The sequence below is a fragment of the Marmota marmota genome, unplaced genomic scaffold (assembly GCF_001458135.2).
Source record: "Marmota marmota marmota unplaced genomic scaffold, marMar, whole genome shotgun sequence".
Taxonomy (NCBI): domain Eukaryota; kingdom Metazoa; phylum Chordata; class Mammalia; order Rodentia; family Sciuridae; genus Marmota; species Marmota marmota.
In genome coordinates this window covers 35,971,028-35,992,525 of record NW_026000082.1, presented here as the reverse complement: position 1 = coordinate 35,992,525, position 21,498 = coordinate 35,971,028, and the positions used below count along the sequence as shown (strand labels likewise).

Below are 21,498 nucleotides of genomic sequence, written 5' to 3'. Positions count from 1 at the left end.
GGCTCCTTCTGAGAGCATGTGGCCTTGAGCCGGATGCTCTGAGTGGATCCTGTTTGAGGTGATGACCGGTGAGCAGGACGAGGGTGGTGAGAAACTCCGTGGGTCTGTCAGTACCGAGGCCCGGTGCTGCTGGCTGCAGAGAGGAAGATGTGGGCCCCAAAGATCTCACATCTCACGAGAAGAGCCATGTGCACAGGAAGACCAGAGAGGAACCAGGCCTCCCAGAGGAAAGGGAGGACCAGTGACAGGAATGGGGACAAGGCAAAGCAGGACAAGATTGGATGGCACTGCTGGTCAGGGCACCCCTTCTGCATACCGGGTACTGGGAGGGCAGATGTGGTTGGTAGGTCCTTTGAGGCGAAAACACAAGCAGGCATCTCCTTGGCAATGGGGGTGTGGCTGTGGAGGAGGTGGAGGCTCACACTCGCAGAGGGATGAGAGTGTGGAGCACCTGCCACCGGCTGGCCCTGGCTGAGTGCAGTTTACAAGCTCATTATCTCAGTTTATTATCCAAGGATCAGAACGCCCCTCGGAGGCCAGCGCATGCCTGCAATCCCAGCATCCCAGGAGGTTGAGGTAGGATGGTCACAAGTTTGAAGCCAGCACTTAATAAGACTATCCCCCCCCCCCACAAACAAACAAACAAACAAAAAAACAGGGCTGGTGATGTGGCTCAGTTGGTAGAGGGCCCCTAGGTTCAATCCCTAGTATCTACCCCCGTCACACACGTGAAAGACAAAACAAGACAGCCCCTTACCCTAGGAACTGTTGCTTCTCGTTTTACAGATGAGAAAACTGAGGCTCAGGAAGATAATTAACTGAGGATCACTCTAACACAAAGCACCAGAATTGGAATGGTAGGACTAAGGCTCTTGCTCCTAACCACTGGGCTATGCTGCCTCAGAGCTTCCTGGAAGAGCCTGGATGAATGGGGTTTGGATCAAGTGAAGGGAAGAAAATCATTTTAGATAGAACTATTTGAACAGAAGCTCAGAAGTTGGAAAGTAGTGTTGCCTTATGAGGAGGCAGTTCTGCACAGTTGGAGCTGCTGGGGTCTCTGTGTTGTGGGAAAAGAGATGGGAACAGTCACTGTGGGGCTTGGGTGTAGGGGTCTGGGACCCCCTCCCCTGCCCCCACTTGCTGTAACTTCAAACGGGTACTGTCCCTCTCTGGGCCTCAGTTGCATCATCTGTCAAGCAAGGTGTGGAGACCCGGGGCCTCTGAGGCCAGGGAGTAGCAGACACTTTACAAGGAGGGAGTAGAATATGGAAGGGTCAGTCCAGGAAGGGAGGAATGCAGAAAAATGGCAAGCATTTTTCAGAGGTCAAGTAGGACAGGGGAATGTTTTGACAGCAAAGAGATCACCAGTGACCTTGGCAAGCTTTGGCCCTTTGGAATGGAGGGATCGGAAGTGGCTTTGGAAAGGGACCAGAAAAAGGCTGAGCCACAGGAAATGAGAGAGTGGGGTCACAAAAATAGGGGAGGAAGGATGTTTGCTTTAGGGCAGGAATGGATAATGAATGAACAAGGCCAGCCCTGATTGATTGGTGTGGCCTGCCTTGGGGCCCTGTTTTGAAACTGGGGGAAATCAAGCTGCGGTCAGTTAGCAATGTCTGCCAAGGACGCAGGCAATGGGCAGTGCAGCTCTGCCTGTGCCATCTTTAGATGGGCTCAGGTCCAAAGTGGTCTTGGTATCTTGGCCCACAGAAAGGAAGCCACTAGTGTTAGGAATACCCAGTCCAGGTGGAGCAAATACCTCCAGCTATAAGAATCTCTCCCTCTCCTTGACCCTCTCCTAGAGATAAGGCAGCTGGCCTCAGGGACAGATGGTCTATCCAGTGATCAGGAGCTTGGGTTTTAGAGCCAGAGTCCTTGGAGCCTGAGTTTCCTTGTCTGTGAAATTGGAGTGAAAGAACGCTTGCTTGGAGGGTAGCTTTTTATTATTATTATTTTTCTTTCTTTTTTTTTTTTTTTTGGTGGTGCTGGGGACCTTGTGCACATGAGGCAAGCACTCTACCAGCTGAGCTATCATCCCAGCCCCAGCTTTGATTATTCATCTTTATCAACACGGTAGCTCTGATTCACCCAAGAGATGATGTTGTTAGTCTTGGCTTCCTTGAGAGCAGGGCCTGAATTGTTCTGGGTCCCCCATCATCTGACGTAGTACCAGGGACACACCAAGAAGAACTTTCTGCTGCTTTTTTGGAGGATCAGATGGATTAGGCTTCTGGCAGATGGGACAGAGGATGGGGTTACTTTGGGCTTTAGGGTCATCTCAGTGAGGACCAGGCCTCATGTTAGGGTAGAGGCCCAGGAGGGAAGGCTCATGGGCAGTGCATCAGGCCAGAGCTGGGGATGAGGTCTTCCAGGTTGTTCTTTTACCCACCAAATGCCTGTTCTGGGTCAGCTAGCAAATCCCTGCTCACCAGGATCTCGGAAGGGATAACACGAGGTCCCCATATGACCTCCCCACCCCAGCACACACGCACGCACACACACACTCCCTCTCAGATGAGGAAATAACCTCCGAGGGGGACAGTGGCTTGCTCAACCCAAATCCAGAGGAGTGTGAGTGCAGTCTCCTGATTGTAGAGGAGGGGGACAGCCCTCGGACCTTATAGTGCTGAGATAGGTGCTAGGAGGGGCTGTAGGAGACAGACTGCGTAGGGGGCCTGGTGCGCCCTGGGCCCAGGACTCTGCTCTTGACAGTCCAGCAACACCAGAGCCCAGCCGAACCTCGTGGGGAGACCCATGACCCTGCCAGGGCTCAGCTGCCCTGGAGCCCCTGATGCCAGAGCTAAACTTGCCTCCTGTGGCTGAGCATCAGTGCTGGCGAGGAGGCCCAGGAGGAGGCAGGGTGGGCACAGACCTCTCCCAGACCCCGTCCAGAGAATGGCCTAAGGAGGCTGGCTACCTCTCTGGTGGCCCCTAGAAACTGGTTCCTGTGTGGATCCTGCTGTGTCCTTAGCAAGACTGTGTGTGCTTCTGAGGAGTTTCTCATCTGTAGAATGGGTATGGTCAGCGTGAACACCTCCCCCAAGGGCAGCATCTGCGTGGGCTGATAAGGACAGACAGGGTCCTACAGGTGAGGGGCCTGGGGACCTTCGTACTGCTTCCTTACTGTGCTTCCCTCCCAGGGATGGGTGCCGGGCGTGAGCTCCACCGAGGAACCTGGGACGGGCAAAGCCTCCCATGCGGGATGCGCCTCCCCTGTGTCTCTGCCTCCACAGGGCCCTTTCCTGAGGGGTGGGGCTGTCTCCAGCCCTCCCTCCTGCTCTGTGTCCCTATCCAGTGACTGACTCATCCCTCATTTCCCAGCCTTCCTGACGTTAGTCTTCATCCAGAGTTCTCAGAGGACCCTTCCCATGTAGCCTGCTCTGCCATTACTGTCACCCCCCAGAGGAGGGCATTATCAGTCTCAAAGGGGACGGGGGGCTCTTCTGAGAATGGGTTGGGGGGAGCAGGCAGCAAAGCTGGAACTTGAACCAGGTCTGCCAGAATGATAAGGCGACATCACCCAGAGCTCCTTGAGCTGCTGCCGCCCTCCCCCAACCCTTTGCCCTCACCAACCCTTGGGTCTCAGGTGCAGGCAGAGTGAGGCAGTTCAGGCTGGACCACGGTGGCCAGCCGGGGCCTCATCCCTCTGCTGTGGTGTGTGACTTTTGTCTCATGTCCCTTCCCCTCCATTCTGCCTCCTGACTGTAGCGTGGGCTCATACCCACCTCACCAAGGCTGCAGCAAGAGAAGGGGCAGAAGTTAGCACTGGCGCTTGCTTCCGCAGCACCGATGGTAAAATTGGAATGAAACAGAGAAGAGTAGCATGGCCCAGTGCAAGGGTGACAGGCAAATTCCCTAAGTGCTCCATATTTTTGACTACCTGTGGCACCCACAGGGCTGCCAACCAAATCTAGGTGGCATCAAATTTTTAACATTTTGACCAGTCTCAAAGACCAAAAAAGTGAGCTCCATAAGTTAAAGAAGTCTGACACAAAAGGCCCCTCGCTGAGTCTATTTGCATAAAATGTCTAGAAAAGGCAAATCTTGAAACAGAAAGATTTAACACCGAAGGTCCCCAAAACCTTGAGACAGAAAGCAGCCTGGCGGCTTCCTACCACTGGGGTGGAAAGAGAGAAACAGGTGGAGGCACCTTGGGGATGACGAAAGTGTTTGGGGACTGGATTGTGGTGACAGGTGCTCTACTTGTAAGTTTACCAAATATTACTGAATTGTCCCCTTAAAACAGATGAATTTTATGACATGTGAATTGTGCTTTAATAACATTTAAAAAATATTTTTTGTGAAAAAAATATTTTTAGTTGTAGATGGACACAATACCTGCATTATTTATTTATTTATTTATTTATTTTTATGTGGTGCTGAGGATCAAACCCAGTGCCACACATGTGCTGGGCAAGTGCTTTACTGCTGAGCCACCACTCAGCCCCAATAATAATGTCTTTTAAAAGTAAAAAAAAAAAAAATGGATTTTTTTACTTGGGGAAGAAGAAAAAAAAAGAAGCGTTGAAGTTGAGTTTGGCTGGGGACTTGGACACGTGGCCGAGTCGGCCCCGGCACTGACTGTGGGCTTGTGTGGCAGCCTGCTGGGCCCCGGCATCGTTGTCTGCAGTGGCTGTGATAAAAGACCTGCTCGTGGGCTCTTTGAGAATTCGTGGGGGCAGTTTGTGGAAAGCTGCTTATCAGTGCTGGGTGTGTTCTAGAAACTGTTCTTCATGGGTAGTAAAAATGGTGGCAGGGGCACCACAGTGTTCCTTCCTGGTTTTCTGAGGGACTCCCTGTCCTACCCCAGAGCTGCCTGAGAACTGGACGGACACCCGGGAGACGCTGCTGGAGGGCATGCTCTTCAGCCTCAAGTACCTGGGCATGACACTGGTGGAGCGGCCCAAAGGCGAGGAGCTGTCAGCCGCTGCTGTCAAGAGGATCGTGGCCACTGTAAGTGCCCTGGGGAGGGGGGTAGGTGCTACAGCCAGGGCCAGCTTCTTCCCAGCTGTCCCTTTTCCCCAGCTCATGACCTCAGTGGGATGTCTGAGCCTGGCCCTGCCCTGGAGTCTTCGTGTGTCAGCTCAGTGGCCTCACATGGAGGAGATCCACTGGACTTGGGTCAGGGTCAGTGTCCTCCTTTCCAGCCAACATGTCTGTGGCCACTTTCAGTCTCAACTCCATGGCTCAGCCTCTTTGCCTGAGTTTTGGTGGCTTACCAGTGCTGGGGAGGTGGGGAGGTTGCTATCATTTGACCATGTGCCCAGTGGCCCGAGAGAGTGTAGCCCACGAGGGACCAGATTGGCCCCTCCCAGCTCTTAGTGAGTATGGCCCTTTAATCCACTTTCCTTAGTGACCTCGACCCTATGGCTCAGGTGCTGGCAGGAGTGGTGAGTGGAGCACTCCCACGTCATCCTGCTGGTGGAGATAGCCTTCAGCACCGTCTGGCATCCCTCCCAGCTGTGTGCCCTTGGACCAGTCCCTCACCCTCTGAGTTCACTTCCTCCTGGGGGGGAAGGATGAGAGTCCACCCCGCTGCCTGTGAGGTCCAGTGCTTGGCAGGCTGAGGGTACTGGTGAACAGCAGCAGTTGTTATCCTGTTTTTATTGCAGGAGGGGCTGGCTGAGCACCCTCCCCACGGCACTGGCCTGAGCCAAGGCCTCACGCAGGCCCTGCCTGTGGGCCTGGGGCAGCTAGGCGCAGCCGCGAGGCAGGGCCCCACGTAAATAGGCAGCTCCTGACCTACCTCTGCCTTCCTTCTCCCTTCCCCAGGCCAAGGCCAGTGGGAAGAAGCTGCAGAAGGTGACTCTCAAAGTGTCACCCCGGGGCATTATCCTGACTGACAACCTCACCAATCAGCTCATTGAGAACGTGTCCATTTACAGGTAAGCTCAGCACGGCGGTGGCCCATGTCACTGCCTCTTGGGGTGGTGCATCGAGTGGTCTAGCTGAGTCCAGGCTCTGTTGCTTTCTGTCAGGGTGATGGTAGAGTCTTCATGTCCTCATCTGTTAGATGGGATGGGAGCAGGTCCTGCCTCCCTGAGCCGTAACAGAATGCTCCCACACAGCACCCAGCTCACAGCGAGTCTTCCACTAAGGTGCAGGTGCAGCAAGCAGCTGAGGCCTGGTCTGGCCTGGCCCTGTGCGCCCACCTCAACCTGCGCAGTGCCGACTCGGCCTGGAGCACAGAGCTACAGACTCCCTGCCTCTTTCACCGCAAATGCAGTAGCTCAGCCCTGGGCAACTGGCCGGGCATTCCAGAGGGTCACCCAGGATCTGCAGCCACAGTGTGTAGATGGTCCCTCTGAGGCTCTCTTGTCCCAGGGAGGCAGGGTTTAGCCCTTGGAGCCTCAGGCTACCTCCACTTCTCTCTTGGCTGGTCACCTGTAGAACTTAAGAACTAGAAGGGGTCCCAGTCCATTCTACAGATGGAGAAAGTGAGGCCCAGAGAGGGAATGGCCTCTGCTACAGTGAGGTGGCAGCTGGACAGGGACCAGGATACCCAGGCTAGAGCTCTGTCCAGCAGGCCCCCATCTGCCAGGCCTCCTTCCACTTTCTTGCTTTGTCCCCAGGCAGCTGGCTCAGCTGGCTGCAGCCTGGGCCAGCGTGGGGGCACATGTGCTGGGGTCAGAGTGTTGAGCAGATGCCTTTTCTCACCTTGCTGATGCCACCAGCCTGTCTTTCCAAGTACCTGCTCTGCTGATGTCTGTGCCAGATGAGGGATGTGACTCAGGCTCTGTCCTCCAGGAGCTCCCAGTCTAGGAGGGACAGGAGGGGAGGAAATAGGAGACAGAGTGTTGGGGTGGGGGGGAACAGAAGAGGAAGGGCTTGCCTGGGGAAATCTGGGAATGCCTCTCAGGGGAGGTAACACCCTGCTGGGGCTTGAAGAATCACAAGATCTGGCCGACTGATTCCAAGGACCCAGGGCCATTTGGGCAAGAGGCTGGATCCCTAGAAATAAGAGGCAGCTGGGGATGTGCACCCCTTCTGTCCACCTGCAGGCCTTCAGCACTGCCATGGGAGTGGTGTCATTGAAGCTTGAAGCTGGGGCCTCTCGGCTCCTGGGCTGTCGGCTCCTCCCCTGGTCACGATTCCTAGGACGGGAGGAGTGGGGGAATCCAGCAGAGAGGACCAGCAGATGAGGGCCGGGGACACAAGAGGGTGTTCCCTGCAGAACGAGTTGCGGAGTCTCCACCCAGACCCACTGGGGATCCTGTCACCATCTTCACATGCCCAACCCTAGTTCTAGGTCCCCACCCTTAGCAGCACCTCCAGAAGATGTGCTGCTCCTGATCCCAGCCACCCTGGGGGACATGGGCTGGAGTTCCCCTGATGACCTGGCAGGGGAGGCTGGGTGACGGGCAGAACGAGCAGGGCGGTGTCCCTACCCCCAGTTAGAACAGACCTTTCAGGGACAACTCTGGAATCCCACAGGTGAGTTTAGGTCCAGCTCTGCCACCAGCCCTGTCGTCCCAGACCTTTAGCCTCAGTTTTCCCATCTCCAAGGGAAGCTCTGAGAATGAAGCAAGGCTCTGTCTGGAAAGCTTTGACCCGTTGCCTGGGGTGCAGTTGGGCATCAGCTCCTACTGTTTTGGAGTGTGGCTCAACATGGGAGGGGGAGGAAGGAGGTGGCTTCCTCTGGTCTTTACCCCCAGTTCCTGGCCTGGGTCCTTCCCCCCCAGAAGGTGCAGGATGCCAGGCCTGGAGGCCAAGGCTGAATCTACAGTCCGGCCTTGGAGAAGAGGGGATAGTAGGCTCTTTAAATTCAGGGGAGATGCCCTACAGCACATCCAAGCTGTGGTCAGGCCCTGTTGGGTCTGGTGACACTTCCCACTTGCCTTTCAGGATCTCCTACTGTACGGCAGACAAGATGCACGACAAAGTCTTCGCATACATTGCGCAGAGCCAGCACAGCGAGAACCTCGAGTGCCATGCCTTCCTCTGCACCAAGCGGAAAATGGTCAGTGGGGAGCTGGCGCTGCTCTTGGGAGGAGGCAAGACCCAAAGGTGAAAGTCCATTAACAATGGACGCAACCCCTGGGAATCTCAAGTGGCTGCTGAGAGCCAATGGCATTGTGCAGGCCTGTAGTCAGTGGCGCCCCACAGGACAGCCTGGTTGTGCCCAGTGACTCGCCTTTGTCCAGGAAGTACCTGGGCCGCTTCCTCTCTGTAACAAGATTTGTTAGGGGCTGGGGATGTGGCTCAAGCGGTAGCGCGCTCGCCTGGCATGCGTGCGGCCCGGGTTCGATCCTCAGCACCACATACCAACAAAGATGTTGTGTCCGCCGAGAACTAAAAATAAATAAATAAATAAATATTTAAAAAAAAAAAAAAAAAAAAAAAAAAAANCATTTATTGATTCTTGATTTTACTTGTTGTGCTTGTAAGTATCTAGTTAAGGAAGTCAGATCCTAAGCAGGCATTGATGCAGATTTTGGCCTACTTTTTCTTTTGTTAGGCACAGGGTCTCTTGTTTCTAGTGCCTGTCTTTGATCCACCTTGAGTTGAGTTTTGTGTAGAGTAAGACAGGGTTTAATTTTCATTTTGCTACATATGTGTTTTCAGTTTTCCCAGCACCATTTGTTGAAGAGGCTATCTTTTTTCAATGTATGTTTTTGGTGGCTTTGTCTAGTATTAGATAACCGTATTTGTGTGGGTTTGTCTCTGTATCTTCTATTCTTTATCATTGGTCTATTTTGGTGCCAATTATTATTATTATTTTTTAATTTTTTATTGTTGGTTGTTCAAAACATTACATAGTTCTTGATATATCATATTTCACACTTTGATTCAAGTGGGTTATGAGCTCCCATTTTTACCCCATATACAGATTGCAGAATCACATCAGTTACACATCCATTGATTTACATATTGCCATACTAGTGTCTGTTGTGTTCTGCTGCCTTTCCTATCCTCTACTATCCCCCTCCCCTCCCTCCCCTCCCCTCTTCTCTCTCTGCCCCCTCTACTGTCATTCATTTGTCCCCCTTGTATTATTTTTCCCTTTCCCCTCACTTCCTCTTGTATGTACTTTTGTATAACCCTGAGGGTCTCCTTCCATTTCCATGCAAAAATTCAGGAATTTGTAACAAATGTTTTCATTGTATTTGGCCTTCATTGATCTACTTCCTTAACCCATCCTATCTAAACTAATTACTATGAAAGATTTCCATAACTTTCCTTAACTCTAGTTCAAGTATTTTATTTATTTATTTATTTTCCTGTCAGACCATATCCAGACAGAATTAACAAAACAACGCAAATAAACTAAGATTTTTAATAGATCTAAATGAGGGAAGTGGATTCTTTTTAAGAATAATCTTAAACAGTTTGATTTTGCTGCCTTTTAAGTTTAATACAAGTCAAGACCACCAAATACAAGTGAACCTCGATTATTAAAATCCTGCATGGGTGGAGAAAGCTATTGAGGACATTTTGGGTACAGTTGGGGAAATCTGAATATGCGCAGTAGAGAAATGGTATTAAGGGAAAAAGAGGAAGGGAAATTAAAGGAAAAGGCAAAGAGGAAGACACAGAGGTGATTCAGTGATTCATATTGATTGAGAGTAACAGTGGAAGTGTCATGCCTCAGTGCATTAGGCTTGATATTAAACTCAGCATAGATGATTCTCTCCTTCCCTCTTTTATATCTCTCATTCCTTCAAATTCCTTATCCTTTCTGCGTTCAAATGCTAACTTTGCATTCTCTTTCTATTAAACAGGCTGCTTCTTTGGGATTACTGCAGTTTCCTATTCTTAATTCTTCTGTGGATGAAAACTGCCAGAATATAACATACAAGGTTGGCTATGCAATGTGAAAGTGTCTGTTATAAATAGAAGATGATGCTTGTAGGTTAGAGAGACTTCCATCATACCTCAAATGGCAATCTTTTTTTATATAGAATTAAGGTATGGGATAAAACTGCCTCCCAAAAGAAGCAAGTCCCTCAAAGGTGAATTCCTAGAATTTTAAGAGTGAGAATAATTTAAACGAAAAAACTAATAAAATTTGAATTCAGTTCAAGTGAACTCTTTGGAATTATTAAGATAGAGCTTTTTGTGGGATGTCAATCCTTATGTACATTTCTCATTAGAAATACAGAACCTGGGCTGGGGATGTGGCTCAAGCGGTAGCGCGCTCGCCTGGCATGCGTGCGGCCCGGGTTCGATCCTCAGCACCACATACCAACAAAGATGTTGTGTCCACCGAGAACTAAAAATAAATAAATAAATAAATATTTAAAAAAAAAAAAAAAAAAAGGATTTGTTAGGTGTGAGATTACCAGGGACCACTGCATCCTGCAGGGTGCAGACCTGGGAGGGCGTAGGCCCTGGAGATGAGAGGTCAGTGCCCAGCTCCTGGGATGGACCCCTCAGGGGACTGTACTTGCTGTGACCAGCCCAGGGAGGGAGAGGCTTCATCACCCTCCGCATGCTCATTTTAGTGCCTGGCTTTAAGGGTTTTCTTGTTTGACCCTCAGGACACTCTGCGCCGGGACACTGTTGTTCGCTGTTGTTTTTCTTTGAGATTTATAATGAAACACCCTCGGAGCCCAGTTGTCTTGCTGAAGATGACGGCCAGCAAGAGCAGAGGACACTTGAACCCACATTCCTTCCCCTCTGTGCAGCTGGGAGGGCTGCGAGCTTCTGTCCCATTTCCAGGCTGACCCTGACACATCTAGCTGGATGGGTGGATGAGAGACCTCGGTGGTCTTGGGCATTTGTCTTGAATTTGGGAACATGGAGCTGGGGCAGGTCAGCCTTTGGCATCGTGGCTTTGTTTCTGCGGCCCTGTGATCGGAGCATCTTCCCTGTAAAGAGATTCCCACATCTGCTGATTCAGTGTCAGCTTCAGTTGACCTCTGTCACTGCCAAGAGCCTGGTCCCCAGTCCCCATGGCTCTCCCTTTCCTGTGTAAAAGGACCCGTGGAGGACATCAGAGCAGTGGGCCTGGCTTCCTGCGGCCCACCTGCTCTAGGTACTGTATGTTTCCTATGACGCTGTAACAAGTGACCACAGACTTAGTGGCTTAAAGCCAGACATGTTTATCCTTTCACAGTTCTGGGGGTCAGAGATCTGAGGTGGGTCAGCAGGTTGTGTTTCTCCCAGAGGCTCCAGGGGGGACTGTTTCCTGGTCTTTTCTTCCTTCCAGAGGTCGCCTGCGATCCTGGGTTCGCGGCCCTGTCCCCCACCTTCAGGGCCTGAGCAGGTCAACCTCCAGTCTTGCTTCTGTCGTCACCTTGCTGTTTCTTTCTCTGGCTCTCCTGACCCCACTCGAGGCCCTGTTGACGTTGGGCCCACTAGGTAATCCAGGATAATCTCCACATCGCAAGGTCCTTGACTTAATCCTGTCTGCAAAGCCCTTTTGCCATATACGGTAACATTCACAGGTTCCAGGGATTAGGACAGGGACATCTGTGGTGCCCTGATTCAGCCTACCACAAAGGATCATGGAAGGCACACATAGTAGGAGACAGACAAGAAGTCTCCTAATGGCTGATGTGGCCTTTGATAAGATCCTGCCCTTCTCTGGGCTGTTGTCTATCAACAGAATAAAGAGATTACCTCAGTGATTTTTTTTTTTGGTACTGGAGATTGAACCCAGGGGTGCTTAACCACTGAGCTGCATCCCCAGCCCTTTTTATTTTTCATTTGGAGACAGGGTCTCACTGAGTTGCTTAGGACCTTACTAAATTGCTGAGGCTGGCCTTGAACTCACAATCCTCCTGCCTCAGCCTCCTGAGTCTGGGATCACAGGCCTGTACCGCTGTGCTGATTTTGCCCCCTTGTTTCTTGCAGACTCTATGAAACTGGGCGCTCACCTGGGGTCTTGTGATACTGCAGGCTCCTGAACTGCGGCGGCTGAACTTCTCCAGTGGCAGCCTTGTTCCCTAGACAGTGACTCTTGGTGTTGGTTCTTATGAGGCCACATGGACTTAAAATACGGGCTCATTTTGTCCCATTGTTCGCCAGTTCCTCCTACTGACTGGAGTGTGTCCTGGGCAGGGGCCCTCAGCTGCTGCTGCAGCAAGAGGGCCCGGGTGGAGGGCCACTCCCAGGTGCAGGGGCTCCCTTGTGCATGGGGGTAGGATAAGAGCGAGCTAGCCTGGCACCTCCCAGGGAGGCCCGGCCTGGGCTCAGAGCACCTCAGACACACCTGAAGGAAATCGGCCGCCCCCGGTCAGAAAGGCAGTCAACAGAGGGCAGGGCTCCTGCCAGACACCAGGCTCCTCCCTCCTCTCAGCAGATCCTGTCCGTGGTCAGGACTGACTGGCTGCACTGCAGCTTGTCCTTCTCTCCATTCTTTGCTTCCACAGGGTCCCCCATTTTTCTGAGACACAGCCCACCCCAGGTGACACACAACACTGCCTGGTACTCCAAGGCCTTAGCTAGCCCCTGGCCCTGTTTGGAAACCCAGAGATTCTCAAGACTTCACAGGATTCCTCACGGGGAGGCAGAAGACAGGCGGTGCCTTGAGCTCCCGCTGCTGTGTGGTATGCCCTTCCTGGGCCACCTGCCGGCGGACAGGAATGTTTTTGTAGGAAGCTTCTTCTGGCTGTGCCCAGTGGGACCAGAGAAGGGAGGCCTGGGGGCTGTGCCTGGTGGGGAGTGCTGGGGACCCTGGGGACTTGTACAAGTCTGCAGGCAGGGGCTCAGCTTCAGTAACCGGAGGGCTTAACTCCAGAGTGGAGGTTCTCCAACCTTCCTGGAGGTCAGGAAGTCTCCCCAGAGACAGGGACTTCAAAGGATGAGCAGCGAGTAGGAGTTTGCCAGGCGGCCGTGGTGGGGCGGCTGGTGCTGGGACAGCACTGTCTTAACACGGCTGAGACTCCGAGACCGTGAGGGTGTGGCAGCCTGCCTTCCTGGAGTCTCTGTCTCCCTGCACCTCCTGCGGGAAGCTTGGAGAAGGGGTTCATCCCCACGTCACTCACCAGCCAGGCCAGTGCTGGGGCAGCAGAGCCCCCAGGCCTCCTTTCCCTGGTCCTGTTGGGCACGGCCAGAAGAAGCTCCCTACATAAAGACATTTCCATCCACCGGCAACAGGTAGAAGTGCCCACCGAGGCCTCCAAGTACAGAAGTGGAGGCGGAGGAGCTCAGGGTCACTCCACAGGCCCAGGGACTATATGCCCCCACTCTACCTGGGCATAGGGGCTGCTGGCCTTCCTGGAGTGATCCTCATGTAAGGCTCTCTCCTTTTAGGGAGCAGGGCTCAGTTGGCCTAGTACCTGGCCAGTCACTGGAAACAAGGCAGGGACGTGAAAACTGGGTAGAGAAGCTGGTCAGGTAATGAGACAGACCTGTAGTCAGCGGTACTCAGAGGAGACTGGCACCGGCCATGGGAGTGGGGAACGAAGGCTGTCCGCGGCAGGCCTGAGCAGTTTGTCCTCTGAGGTTGGTACTAGATCCTGCAGCTGGTACTAGATCCTCGCAGACCCCACTGCGCCTGGGCCTTCAGCCACCTGCACTCGCGAATCTACAGCTCTGGTTATATTTGGTTTAACTTACAGCCTGGGACGTCAGGGCAAAGTGGCGGGAATGTATGCAAATGTGAAGCAGATTTATGCAAAAACAGTCTAAGCTTGTGTCCCCAGGTTTCCTACAGGCAAAAATATTGGTGTTTCCACATCCCAGCCACACTGGGTGACCAGCCCTTGCTCTGGTGTATAGTGATCTGACTCGGGTTGGTAATTAGCCCATATTTTTAGTTCATGGGCAATTCTCAATGGTAACTGGGTCTATTAAACTTGATTCAGACATGACAGCTTAAATTGTAAACAGCTGTGAAGAGCTTCATACTTAATTACCATATTTAAGTTTTGCCATAAAGCACCCGTACTTCCATCAAAAATGTAAATGACGGAGACATTCAAATGAGATTTTATACTTGGTGAAGTTTAATTGGCACGGATCAGTCAGCTTGTTTAGGGATTTTAAAACTTAAAAAAAAAATTTTTTTTGGGAAGGCAGTGGCCACGGATTCATTTCTCAATTAAACCATGTTGTCTGGTAGAAGGGGGAGTGTGGCTGAGGCTGGCGAGGTCTGAACTTGTGGTGCACTTGAAGGGGTCTCGTGCTTTCTTCTCCTACCCAGAGCTTCTAGAAGGAAGCTGGGTGGTGTTTCTAGGGCTCCAGCTCCAGCCCCAGCCGTGAGCTCTGGAGCTCCCACGCCTGGAGTTGAGCTGCGCAGGTTCCAACTGGAATCCCGGGTCCCAGAGAGGAAGTGCTGAGTGGAGTGTGGCCCAGGAAGGTCCTGGCTGGTTGAGGCCGGCCCCTTTGAGTGCTGTGATTCATCCAGCCTGCAGCCTCCTCGGAGGGGCGTGGCCTGCTCTTGGGGAGGAGGTTCAGACTGACCCTTACAGGTAGGGAGCACACAGCTCAGGGGACACAGGCTAGTGAGCTAGTGAAAATTTCTTTTTTTTTTTTTTATGGTCCTGGGGATTGAACCCAGGGCCTTGTGCACTTGAGGCAAGCCCTTTACCAACTGAGCTACATCCCTGGCCCCAGCTAGTGACACTTTCATATGCATGATGACCACAGAGAGGTAGGTGATGACAGGAGTGAAGTAGTGACATTTGAATGGGATTGGAGACCAAGGATGGGGTTCCTTAGGGGTGAAGGGCTGAGGTGTGCCCCACCCCTTACGGGTTGGTTCCAGTAGAGCTGAATGGTTTGGTCCCTGACACTCACTACCATCTTGCTCCTGCCGGGAAGTTTGTAAGGCGACGCCGCCCTTGCCGGGACCCAGCTGTCAGCCCTGCTGGCTCGCCTGGCATAGCCCTGGATGGTCTGACCTGCCTCCCTGGCCAGGGATCTTCAGGCCGTGGCTGGACTCTGCCAGCCCCAGCCTCTGACCTCCAGTTCTGTGGGCTCAGGTGTGCAGTCCCCGAGTGCTCAGGGGCTTCTCCAGGATGTGAGCCTCAGCTCACTGACTTCAGGGAGGAAAGCCTGGCGAGGGCAGCCCTTGCCATGGGGCAGCTGGAGCAGGGTGGGGACTTCCCTGGAGGTGGGGAGAACGGGGCCTGGGCTGCTTCTCTAGACTGTCTTCATGCCTAGGTTGCTTTGGTATCAGATGAAGAGCCAGACCATACCTGCTGCCCCAGGCATTCCCTCCCGAGCCAGGGAGGGAGGCATAGGAGCTACAGGGGGGACCACGGCACCTGGCCTGAGTCCCCAGCCACACAAGTTTGCTTGCTCTTCCTTGGTTGACACCACAGGCCTCCCCACCCCACTTCCTGTTTTTCAGGCACAGGCTGTCACCCTCACTGTAGCCCAGGCCTTCAAAGTCGCCTTTGAGTTCTGGCAGGTGTCCAAAGAAGGTGAGTCTTTTTCATCGAAGTCATGGGCGGGCGGGAGGGCAAGGGCCCCCAGTCAGACCTGACTGACTCCCAGCCTCATCCTCGCCTGGCTGTGATTTTGAACAGGTCCTGCTACCTGGGTCTCATTTTTCCCACCCGATGGAAGGGCAGTGGCCATCTCCCTCCCTTGGGGTGCTTGTGAGACTTCAGTGGCTTCTTCAAGTTGTCCTTCCTCCTGGCTGGAGACCTAAAACTACCCCAAGACTGCTCGCCGCCTGCCTCCTGCCCAGGGATTGCAGGAGACAGTGCCGGGGTCTGAGGCTTCTGCTTGCTGTGTCTTGATCACACAGAGAAGGAGAAGAGGGAGAAAGCCGTCCAGGAGGGAGGGGATGTCCCAGGGACCTGCCGCGACAGCGCCCCATCTTTGAAGAGCTGTGAGTGTTGGCCAGGGGAGGGGCCCTTCAGCTGCAGGGCATGGGGCCTGCCTTCCGCTCGGGGGCCTCTCCTTCCAGGGCTGGGCAAATCTTGATGTTTGATTTTGTTTTGTTGTTAAATCGATAATACATGTTCGTTGTGGTTAAATTAGAAAATGTAGGCAGGAAAAAAGAAAGCCCACTTGGTACACGTTTTTCTAGATGTGTCCCGGGGCAGGGTGTGTGCGCTCTCTCTGAAAACCTAAGAGCTGCGCAGGAGGATTGCAAGTTCAAAGCCACCTCAGCAACTTAGTGAGGCCCTGGGAAACTCAGCAGGACCCTGGGGATGTGGCTGGGTGGTGAAGTGCCCCAGGGTTCAATCCCTGGTACTGAAAAAGAAACCAGCTTCAACATTGTGCAGTTCAGAGTTTCAGGTTTCAGTCTCAGCCCTCAGTGGGAGACAGGTTCTCATCTTGCAGGCGCGTCCAGCTTTGGGAGGAGGTATGGGTAGGGTTCTGGGTGGTCTGAGCAACAGGTCAGGGCAAGGCTGAGTCCAAGGAGGGATTCAGAAAGAAGTGACACATCTCCCACTGATACCCTTGACGGACCCCCTCACAGTGGTCGCCACTGGGAACCTCCTGGACTTGGAAGAGACAACCAAGGCCCCACTGTCCACGGTCAGTGCCAACACCACTAATGTGGACGAGGCACCACGGCCTCAAGCCTTGAGCAGCAGCAGTGTTGTCTGGGTAAGTGACTATGTGGCCTGGGGACCCCACAGAATTCACTGATCCTTGACCAGATCTCTGGATGAGCCTCAGGCAGCTCCAGGGTCCAGGCCTTGGCACCGTGACCTGTGGGCCTCTAGGAGGACCAGACCCAGCCCAGCAGCACCCAGTCCCAGGGCAGGGGATGAACAATGTCCCCTTTGAACCTGGGGCCACGTCCCCAGCAGGCCTGACTCCCAGCACAGCTGTCTCCTCACAATGCCCAGCCTCTTGGCCTGAGCGTCCACAGCTCTGCCCACCGCAGGACCAGCCAAAGGCCCCTTTGTTCTTGGTGTGGCAGAGTTTGTGCCTGAAACCCCTCCCCGCGCAGCCGTCTAAATGAGGAGTCAAAGACTTGGGCTGTTGTCAGTGTGGCCCGCGTTCCCTGTGACTCAGCACAAGCCTCGGACTCTCCGAGGCTCAGCTTTTTCATCTTGCAGTGAGGAGGGTGACCTCTGCCCACAGAATCTCCCAAGGAGCTTTATTTTATTTTATTTTTTTTAATTTTAGCTTTTCATTTGAAAATGATTTCAGACTGTGTTACAAAAATAATACAAAGAATTCCTGTTGTCCCTTCACCCAGATTCTCTAGATGTCACCGTCTTGCATAACCACATTGCAGTGATGAACATCGGGGAAGTAACTCGGATAGACCGTGTTACACAACCTGCAGACCCTCGCCTTTCTCCGCTTGTCTATTTCATGTCCGTTTTCTGGTCCAGGGTCCATTGCAGAATCTTGCACTTACTTTTATTGTGTATCTTTAATTATTAAAAATCTAGAACATTGAGGGCTGGGGATAGAGCTCAGCTGGCAGAGTGCTTGCCTTGTGTGCACAGGGCCCTGGGTTCAATCCCCAGCACCAAAAAAAGAAAAAAAAAATCTAGAACATCGACAGACTTCCACAGTTCACAAGTCCCTCTGACTGTTGAGAAACCTGGGTGTCCCTCAAACCCGTGGTGGTCTGGGGACCACCCTTGCTCCTTGCCCATCTGCACCGGGGGCAGTGGAGGGACCTTGCTCAGGGCTTCTCCGCTGCAGCTACAGGTCCTGCCACCCATCATGCTGCGTGCGTTGGCATTTGGGCTTTGGGCGAGGATGGAGGCCAGGGAGCCTGCTTCTCCAGCCTTTCCCTTTTGGCATTTTGAAAGCCATGGAAGTCACCCAGCCCCTCACTTGATGGAAGGAAAAGCTGAGTCTCACAGAGGAGCAGTGACTTGCCCCAAGTCTCACAGACGCTGGCGGCAGAGTTGGGAATGAGGCCTCCGTTCCAGTGCCTGGGACGTGTCCTTTCTCTGCCCCACACCCTGTTGTGGGTCCACAGGCTGAGGTGCTGGTGGTGGCAGCCAGGTGCAAGGCCTGCCTGAGCCTTCCCTCCATCGCCTCCCCCTCGTCCCACATGGGTCCCTAGTCCCTGTGGCTCACGGGGCTGGGTGTGGGCTTCCCCTGCAGAGTTCTCACCTCCTGCTTTGTCTCCCCAAGGAGCTGGACGATGGCCTGGATGAAGCGTTTTCAAGGTAACATTGACTGTGTTCCTTGTGCTGGGGACAGGGTTTTGGGGTTGGCCCTGCCTGCCCCTCCCTCCCAGGGCCTTTGTTGTGCCTGACCTCCAGAGCAAGATCCCCTCCTTCCACTCAGCCATCACCAGGGACAGGTTCCCCTCTACCTGGGGGGACCCCTTCCAGGGCGGCCAGATGAGTTAGAAAGTTGTTGCCGTTAGGTCAGAAACTCCTGGTGGCTGCTCTGCCACCATCTGAGCTGAACTAAACGCTCTGCAGCTCAGGCCGATTTCTTCTTCCTACGCCTGGGGCAGGCTGCGTCCCCTCCTGGGAGCCTGCTTGGAAGTGGGGCAGGGAGAAGGCAGAGCTTAATTAAGCCCAGGGAGGAGGAGCGTCAGGCAGCAGGAGGTATTTTGGTGAAGCCTGAGGGCGGAGGCGTTTCCCCACTTTCCCAGAGGCCATCCTGTAGCCATGGCTACCTGCAGTAGCAGGACACGCTGCCCAAAGGACTGTGGCTGCGGGGAAGCCCCGCGCCCTGTCAGCCAGCCCCTTGCCACACTCCCACTGCTGGGCTCTGTCAGGTGGGGACAGTGCCCGCTTTGCACCATCCCCAGAGGCAGCACCTTGATCCCTCATGGGGACAGGGACGTTTTTACCACCTTTCTTGCTTTATTGGCTGATGACCACCCCTCATTTGAAGAAAAGTTTTCTTTTGCTTTTCCTAGCTATTCAAGTATCATGTGTCCTTTATTAAACAATTTCAAAATCCAGGGAATCAGAAAACAACGTGTACAGCCTTGGTGTAGCTCGGGCTAATCCCACAGGGATGTGATTTTTCGTTTGTCCTTGGGGACCTGCTGTCTCTCTTTACACCTGGGTGTCAGAAGCCCCTCTCCTGCTGGTCAAACCACCCAGAGTGCCTTCTGAGGATGTGGGCTGTCACTGGCTTAACTCCCCCAGTTCTATGGACGCTGGGGGGTCCCCCTGTACATAGGGCTAGAGCACGCTGTTGGATGTGGTTATAGCCAAGGAAGGTTCTCAAGTTTAGGCCGGTTCCTGCCAGGGCCGGCCATCACTGCCTTCCTGCACTGCCCTCTCCCTCTTCCTGGTCACTCCTGGTCAGGCCTGTACTGTGCCCTGGCCTCTCTTGGGTTCGGTGTGTCTATTGCCTGGCTTTTGGATTGATGCTCTAGGGACGGCCCACTGGTCAGAGACTCTCCTTTGTCCTGTGTCCTGCGATCTTCCTGCTCTGCCCTCTCTGGTCCTGTGCTGCTGGGCTGGACTGGCTCCTCAGGCCCTACCAGCTCCTTGCCCAAGCACTCAGCTCACACAGCTCTGCCTTCCAGGCTGGCACAATCGCGGACGAACCCTCAGGTCCTGGACACTGGACTGTCAGCGCAAGACATCCATCATGCCCAGAGCCTCTCGCCTCTCGACTGGGAAAAGCCTGACAGCAATGGCCCTGAGCAGGAGGATCTCTTCAGCTTCTAAGGGCCTGGGCCCATCAGGATTCTACCAGCCAGACCAAAGCCACCTGTGGCAGGGGATCCAGCTCCAGGACCTGCTGGCCACCTCTTCCGGCCCACAGCAGCGTCAGCCTGCAGATCAAAGCTGCGGCAGTCAAGCAGCGGGGAGAGAGGGGGTTTTTAACCTGCTTCTTTAGAACTGAAAGATGCCTTGAATATTTATTCAGTGACTCCCGGTTCATGCTCAGCGGCCAGTTTCCCATCAGGCATGTTATATGTGCCGTGCCGTGCTGTGACTTCCTGCTCTCTCCCGAGCCAGCTCTGCTCCAGCTGTGGGTATCAGGACAGTGACCAAAGCATTTTATGTCCCTAGGTTTCTCTGGGGACATCCCCTCTCCTGGCTGAAAGTGATGAAGCTCAGCAGCCCCCAGGCACGACTGGGTCCTCGAGCTGGTCCTCCTCAGGTCCCCAGCAGGCCCAGGCTTGAAACTTGGACCCAGGCACTCAGAGGGGCAGCCGCAGACCAAAGACAGCCCATGGCTTGGCACTTTAAAGCACACAGAGCAGCCGTGGCCCGGGGGCTCCTTGATGGTGCTGATAAACAGAGCTTTCTTTCCGCCCTTCCTCCTCCAGGAGGGGCCAGGATCCCTGTGGACGGCCCCCACCATGCTTGGACCAGTGGAACTGGCTGCCCAGACTCTGGAGTCCACTGTGACTGTGGGGACTACCTGTGTAGTCACCCCCAAGGCCTCATCCCTGCCTTCGCCCTCCCTGGATGAGGCTCTGCCTGCTTCCTGGTTGTCTGTGTGCGTGTCCCTGCCCCTCCATGCTGTTGGGATGACATGGACCCGACACCTAGGTTCATATAGGAGAGTTCTGAGGCCATTTTACAGATGAAGAAACTGAGGCCACGCCCATGGAGGGGCTGGTGTGGGGAGTGGGACTCAGATTTTGATGCCAAAGCTGCTTCCTCTGCCGCCACCTCTGGCAACCTGCTCCTCCTTTTTCTCGAGCTTTGTTGTCCTCCCAAGAACCAAAAAACCCCAGCTATTTTCTGACCAAAATGTGTTTCATAACAAACCATCTGGTGCCTTTCCACTCAGAGCTGGCATAAGCCTCGTGCCCTGCTCCCCGCCTCATTGTTGATTTCCGGGAAGATGCAAGTGTTTGAAGTCTGCTGATTCCGAGAGTGAAACAAATCAAACTCTGTGCACATCCCGCTGTTCTCTTTCCTGACACTGCGGCCAGTCCCAGGCGGGACACCGCAGCAGCAAGCCGTCTTCAGTCTCTCTTTCCTTCCTGGCCCTGCCCTGTGGGCTCCGGCATCCTGAAGCCCAGCATAGCCGGGAGCATCTTCTCCATCCCAAGGAGCCTCCCCAGAGCAGGCGTCAGCAGCCCCAGGAAAACGGCATCTCAGAGGCGAGGCTCCGACTGAGCATCTGAATCAGAGCAGGCGCCTGGGGAGGGGGCTTCTGGGGTCTGCGCCAGAATAAGGGTACCTTCCCTTCCCCGCCCAGTCGCGCTGCTGTTGCCATCCTGGGCCTCCTTCGTCACAAGGCAGCGAGGGTGGGCAGGACTCAGGCCGTCCTTGGCACAAGGGCCGGGCTCCTGCTGGGCTGCGAGGGCTGCACTGTGGCCTTTGTCTCCTGCTGGCCGGCCGTTGGTGTGCTTCCATGTGCTGCTGCCCAGTCTTGTGCTTTGCCCTGTGATGCTGTAAAGGAATTTCTAATGAGAAAAAATAATAATAAATATTCTCTTGAAATATAAGCAGTGCTTAGAAGGAGCTGCTTGGTGACCAGAGTGCTCCATCCAGTGGCTCTTGTCCTTTGGTGTTGGGAGCAGCAGTGGCCACAGACATGGGCAGGTACACACTCAGAGGCAGCACCCAGAGTGGGGGTGCTGTTGAAGGTCCAGCCTGCAGACAGGCGTGTGTGGTGGTGAGGTCACCTCTGGACGACTCGAGGCCACACCAGTGACCAGTGTGTCAGCACTAGTGAGGTCTCTAAAGGCTGGCACCAGGGGTCCTGGGTCAAGGTCTGTGAGCCCCTAAAGTGTGTATT

At 53.8% G+C, this 21,498-nt stretch overlaps 1 protein-coding gene and 1 non-coding gene across 2 annotated transcripts in view; both read left to right on the top strand.

Annotated features, from left to right (window-relative positions):
- Nucleotides 1–21,205, top strand: part of Ldlrap1 (low density lipoprotein receptor adaptor protein 1) — a 23,911-nt gene extending 2,706 nt beyond the window's left edge. Inside the window, exons 2-9 of the mRNA XM_015484780.2 lie at nucleotides 4,808–4,950; nucleotides 5,770–5,882; nucleotides 7,843–7,957; nucleotides 15,242–15,314; nucleotides 15,644–15,727; nucleotides 16,325–16,455; nucleotides 17,956–17,990; nucleotides 19,319–21,205. Coding sequence (XP_015340266.2) covers nucleotides 4,855–4,950; nucleotides 5,770–5,882; nucleotides 7,843–7,957; nucleotides 15,242–15,314; nucleotides 15,644–15,727; nucleotides 16,325–16,455; nucleotides 17,956–17,990; nucleotides 19,319–19,463 — 792 coding nt within the window. The 5' untranslated portion in view covers nucleotides 4,808–4,854 and the 3' untranslated portion in view covers nucleotides 19,464–21,205. The remainder of the gene's footprint in view (nucleotides 1–4,807; nucleotides 4,951–5,769; nucleotides 5,883–7,842; nucleotides 7,958–15,241; nucleotides 15,315–15,643; nucleotides 15,728–16,324; nucleotides 16,456–17,955; nucleotides 17,991–19,318) is intronic.
- Nucleotides 3,770–3,871, top strand: LOC125610458. Its single transcript, XR_007340476.1, has one exon. It is a non-coding gene; the product is annotated as a U6 spliceosomal RNA (small nuclear RNA).
- Nucleotides 21,206–21,498: the final 293 nt, after the last annotated feature.